Source organism: Stegastes partitus, unplaced genomic scaffold (assembly GCF_000690725.1).
Source record: "Stegastes partitus isolate 25-593 unplaced genomic scaffold, Stegastes_partitus-1.0.2 Scaffold1296, whole genome shotgun sequence".
Lineage (NCBI taxonomy): Eukaryota > Metazoa > Chordata > Actinopteri > Pomacentridae > Stegastes > Stegastes partitus.
In genome coordinates, this window is record NW_007579027.1 from 143656 (window position 1) to 149564 (window position 5909).

Genomic DNA, 5909 nt, shown 5'->3' on the forward strand with positions numbered 1-5909 from the left:
CAGCCCCCCATGACTCTACAGAGGATAAAGGGGTGATTCGGGTCATGTTTTCCCTCTTGTCTTGTATTTTATGCTCCACAAAACAGAAAATCTCCAAATAATAAGAGACTAAATCAGTAACAGCAGCATTTATGGAACACTGTTGTGTTCGTGGATCAGCAACAGTCTGAGCAGAGATATTTTCACTCTCGAAAACACTGAAATGTTTGCCAACATTAACACTCAGCTTTCTCTCAACCACGCAGAGACTCACACATACACATAAAGCTGGCAATGGATTGCAGGTTCGGTATTATAGCTGCTGTTTTTGCAGGCGGGCCTCCGCACGCTGCATGACATCGGACCAGAGATCCGTCGAGCCATATCATGTGACCTACAGGAGGAGGGACTAGTGGATGCAAATGGAGAGGAAGAGGAGGAAATCTACAGGGTGAACATCTTCAAAGATCCACTTCGCACATATTTTGGGAGATAAATTATTTGAATAATTGAGCAGCTATTTGTCTGAATAGTTTTTTCCACACAACAGTTCAAATACATGGTTAAAATGTCTTGAAGATGTCACGTCTTCTCACTTACTGAAAAATGCACATCTATGAATGTAAACAGATGTTTATATCTTAACAGAAATACTAAAGTTTTGTTAAATCCTTGGTTTTAGAAAGCAAACACTGAAAACAAACTCTTTAAATGAATAAAAATGACTTAAACTGCAGCATATCACCGGTGTAGCAGTGAGTTTTTAGGTTCTTTGTGGTTTAACGCTGGTTTTTCTCGGCCTTTACTTGTTTCTGGCGTCTCTCTGCAGCGTAATGGCGGCCTCTTTGGGAACCACGTCAACCATTTCAGCGGGGATCAGCAGGGTTCCTCCCACCCGACCACCGTCACCCAGCGGCCGCTACAGATCCTTCCCTTCTCCTGCAGCGCCTCCGTGGAACCCGTCCAAACTGGCCGGAGAGGCAGCAACAGCGACAGGGAAGGAGAGACGGAGATGAACTCTTCCCCCGTCCAGTACAATCATCATCATCATCCCTCCCCTCACCTGTACGATTACCCCCACTGTAACTCCACCTGCCACCAGTCACCGATACCCTCCAACGCCAACCTTAACAACGCCAACGTGCCCTCGCTTCTATCCATGACCATCGGGAGGCAGCAGAAGTGTCTGTTGAGACGAAGTCGCCCGTCCTCCACCAAAAATCCATCATCAGCAACGTCTTTCAGCAAAGGCGTGAACGACAAGCTGTGGAAGTCCCACTCCATCAGGTCAGTGGCTAGTCATCTGAAGGTGGTGTTAAAGCTGATTAAACAGACACAGCTTTCTGTTAATGTAAATGTAAATTACTGGAGCTGGAGAGGAGCTGAATCCGGTCTCCCAGCTGCTGTCTTGTATTATAGCTGCACATGTGCGGTATAATGTTATTTTTAAAGCTCACACCAAACAAAACTGCCATTTAAAGGCAGACACACTGTTCTGTTTACAGTGAAACACTAACAAAATGACTTACTGAAGATTTAGTTTCCAACATTTGATCTAGCAACGCATTAGAGCTGCACAATATTAGAAAAAACTAACATTGCGATGTTTCTGAAAAATGGAATTGCAACTATTTTCATGAGATGCCTGGAAAAACTATTTAGAAAGTATTAATTATTGTCAATTTTGCCATATGTGTTGGACAGAGACAGGCTTGAAATGCCGTTTAGTAGAAAAACAAGAAAGACAAAGTCGCTGAGAAACAAGCAATGTCAATGGATAGTCCAATGGTGTAGTAAAATACTGCCTGGCTGGTGTGCAAGTAGATCGGTATTTACAGATGGCACTACAGTGTATAGAAAGCAGTCCAACATATCATAACTGTTGCAAAATATTGTGATCTTTGTAAAAAAAAAAAAATAGAAAAAAAGATCCAAATATGTTTTAACAAAGCTGAAATAAGCCTGTCTCACAGACAAAGGCATCTAAAATAGTTTTTACTAATGTACTGTGCGCTGATTTAAATGGTCGAAGTAATTAGTTGTGTTGTCTTGTGTAGCGGCAAAAACTACAACTACAACAACAAGAACCTGTTTTTGGTTAACATCATTCTTTCTGTAGCCACAGATCTTTTAGCAACCAAATCGTCCTTTTCAATGTTTCCCTCCTGTTCCTTGTTAAGTTGCTCTGCACATGTGGAGCCTGTATGTCTGCAAACTCTGTCTTTAAAATAAAGGTTTTAAAAAATCAGTATGTCCAACAACCACTAACTCCAATTAAATGATGATTTATCAGACTGATTTCTAGATTAGTGATGAAAAATGAGAAGCCTGTAAGTTGCAGCATGACGGGTTTAACCTTATATGCCTTACTGCACATTGCAGTTCCTACAAAGTGACAACTGCACACATCACAGAGTCAATGCTGAAACGTTGTCTTGTGCAGCCCTGTAATGCATGCGTCTAATTCTGTTACCAGAATGCAATTTTGTGCAATAAAAATCAAAATTTATAGAATTTTTAATGCAATCCTGCAAACACCTCTATGTTTTTATACATCATATGTCTGTAACTGTCCCACAGGACTTCTGTTGTCCAACCTACAGTCCAAAAAGTCCGTTTTTAATGACTAAGGACTAAGAAAACCAGCGTGTAGTCCCACCCAAGAAGATGGAGAAACCATTACACATTTGCTTGAAAATTACTCAGAAAAGCTGGTAGTTATATATCATGTTTTTCAAAATTTGAAAATGTCTCGATTGATATGTTGATATTGATTGAACTTATTCACCCAGTTCGAACTGTTCAGACTGCCCTCTGAAACCTCCAACACAAGAGAACGAGAAAAAAAGGCAGATGCTGACCCTGTAACTTCAGAGATTTCACCTGTACATCACAAATAAATGGCTTTGGGATGATGTTGCCTGAAATATTCATACAATATGTTTTATGCTTTGGGAAACTAAACAAATGAACTAAATTAGGCGTACAAATAACTTTTCGTTATTGTTGGGTATATGCCAATATTCCTTGGCAAATATATTGGCGTTTTAAGAAACAAATCACCTAAATTACAACAGAATTTCTTATGTAACTCTGATGTAGTTTCCATTAAATGTGTTGAAGTTTTGTTAGACGTGTCACGTCATGTTTGTGTTGCCACCCTGATACACTGCAGGTGGAATTAGGTTTGTGATGCTCACAGCACTGGTGGCAAAAAAACCAACAAACGGTTAGTCAGACCTTGTTGTAAGAAATTTCGACTAAAACCATTCCCACGTGGAAACACCTGCCTCTCCCATACGTACGTTTTAATCTGTGGCCTCTTGTCTCTTGTCATTGCATGCAACCTCTACTTCCTCCTCTTGTCCTGCTCTCCTGTTCCAAAAAATCCCGTCCGTTTGACTGAACCGCCTCCTCTTCCTCTCCTCGTAGCAGGACTCGCTACTATGAGGCCTATATTAGGTATGTTTGTGGTGTTACTTCACAGTATCTGCAAATAGAAGAAGATGACGCATGTCAGTTTCAATATATGTAGCAAATGAGCAATGTGGTGAAACGTGTGAGAAGGTTTCGGTACAATTTGCATTTCACGGTAGTAATGTTTGTACTTTTCTGTTCTGAATCTGCATAAAACACAGCAGCAAATAAAGAGAAAAGGAAAGGAGCTGCGTATGTGTAATCAATGCAGTCAGTCAATATTATTATAACAATGGCTGTGTTTGCTGCTTCGATGCAGGTCAGAGAGTGGAGGAGGGCTTTACCCCACCATTCGTCGAGAGGAGCCGGGGGCCGGAGACAGCGATGACGAGCGAGGATCAGGAGAATATTACAGCGGGGAGGAGTTTCATGAAGACGACATCATGCTCACAAAGGACAGGTACTGTGATCTGAGGAAACACTGGACAAGAGCATCAAATAAAACCGTGTGACTACTGGTGCCTGTCGCGAAAACTTACGGCTGCGTTCCAACCTTAAATAATACACCGTCGCCCATAGAGTTGGAATCATTTTTGTTGTCAGACACATTTCTCTTTTATTTCTATTCATACACATCAGTCATCACTTCTGACCAGGTGCAATGATTACACACTGAGTCCCACTTACCAGGTGAAACTAATTCTAACATGTAGATCTGACCGTAGAGTGGGACGTCCTGCCCATTGACACCATCAACAAGCTGACGGACAGAATGCCACCATGTCCTAACGAATTGATCCATGTCAGGGGTGGCCATACTCAATATTAGTGAGATTTGAAAGAGTAATATTGGACATTCTGATGCATGAAATCCTCTCGAATATGTGCTTCCTGTTAAAGGGACCAAAGATTGAGAAATTGTAAACAAAACCCTTAATCCTATTGCTCAACACCCTCAATTTACTTTAAGCCTGAATGCACAGTTTTCAAAAGTAAATTGTGGTTTCATTTATACTGATATGTATTGTATGTATATTGTGATAACAATCAAGTTTTGAGAAGATGTACACTTTATCTATCAAGAACAAATCACATTGTCTCAGTCATTACATTAGAACAGGAAAAAAAAATAGTTTATTCCAACCTTGTGGGCAACAGAGTAAAATAAACACACTGCAGGGTTGTCCATGAATTTAACGTTGTTCACAATAGGGAGAATGAAAGTACATCATTGCGATGGGGAAGAGACCTCACTGCTCGCACCCACAAAGAAGAATAAGAATGGCGGCTTGTTTATAACAATAGGCAGTAAATTTAAACCCTGTCATGCAGGTTTCATACCATGTAAACCTCCAGATCCTGTAAACAGAACCTCTTCCTTGTAATGAGGTATCTCCTCAGAAGGACCTGCAGCCTCAGTTACATCCATAAGGTGACCTCTTTGGACTAGAACTCCAAACCGGAGACCACCTGAGATCTCTATATTTAACTCTTGTTGTACAACAGACACATCTCACATCACTATTAGCAGCAGGCACCCTGTGACTCTGAACACATCAGAATTTAGTTTCCCTGAAAACAACATCAGCAGCTGATCATGAAGAAAAGATTAGATAATGTTCATATAGATTATTAAAACCCCATCCATCCATCCATTAAATTATCAGAGCAGAGTTCAGTGTGATATGAGATTTATATTGAGGCTGTTTTTTCAATGCTGCAGTGCTTTTATAGACCTGTAACATTTGTCTGAGGGCAGATATTCAAACAGCTGATACACAGGGTTGGATGAGTCCTTCAGGATGCAGCGTATTTTCTGCATCTAACTGCTTGTAAATATGTTTTCTAGAGCAGGCAGCTGTGTGTTGATAAGGATATAGATAGTTCTTTTGTAATGAAAATCTCTTTGCTTCCAAGGTTGCCCAACAAGGACTGCCACGATGGTGCAGAGGCAGATTTTGACCTCGAAGTTTCCGGGGGCGACCGTCAGACTGATAGTTACTATGACGACGACCAACAGCCCATCTACCAGGACGGCAGGCGGTCGCCCAGGAGATGGTTTTTACCCTCACCTCAAGGTAAACTCACTTTTATTGTCATTATTGTTTTGCTATTCCCTGGCACGGAGAATTGCTCAGTTCTGAATATTTACTGCATATCGATAAACTGGGTTGAATAAAGTTAACGGCACAATATTGATCTCAGTTTTTTCATTGAAGTCAGTCAGATTTGATGTAAATTAGAGTTATTATATGTTATTACTGTATTATACATGTTGGAATTGTGCATACAATTTGTTTTTTTGCATTTTATTTACTTTTTGGTTTAAAAATTGTCAGAATACACATCCTTCTGTAAATAACGGTGTAATTTTTGGTTCTCGTGTGTCCGCTCAGCCTCCACTAGACCAACATTTAATTTTGAGTGTCTTCGAAGAAAAAGTAGCCAAGACGACGCTCCTCCTTCCCCATCATGCACAGCTCTTCCACTACACTTGGTGCAGCAACAGGTAC

General features: G+C 40.7%; 1 protein-coding gene across 1 annotated transcript in view; it reads left to right on the forward strand.

The window, feature by feature from the left end:
- Positions 1–5909, forward strand: part of cacna1db (calcium channel, voltage-dependent, L type, alpha 1D subunit, b) — a 118960-nt gene that overhangs the window by 106465 nt on the left and 6586 nt on the right. Inside the window, exons 40-45 of the mRNA XM_008298233.1 lie at positions 314–430; positions 809–1266; positions 3415–3441; positions 3716–3856; positions 5314–5474; positions 5793–5905. Coding sequence (XP_008296455.1) covers positions 314–430; positions 809–1266; positions 3415–3441; positions 3716–3856; positions 5314–5474; positions 5793–5905 — 1017 coding nt within the window. The remainder of the gene's footprint in view (positions 1–313; positions 431–808; positions 1267–3414; positions 3442–3715; positions 3857–5313; positions 5475–5792; positions 5906–5909) is intronic.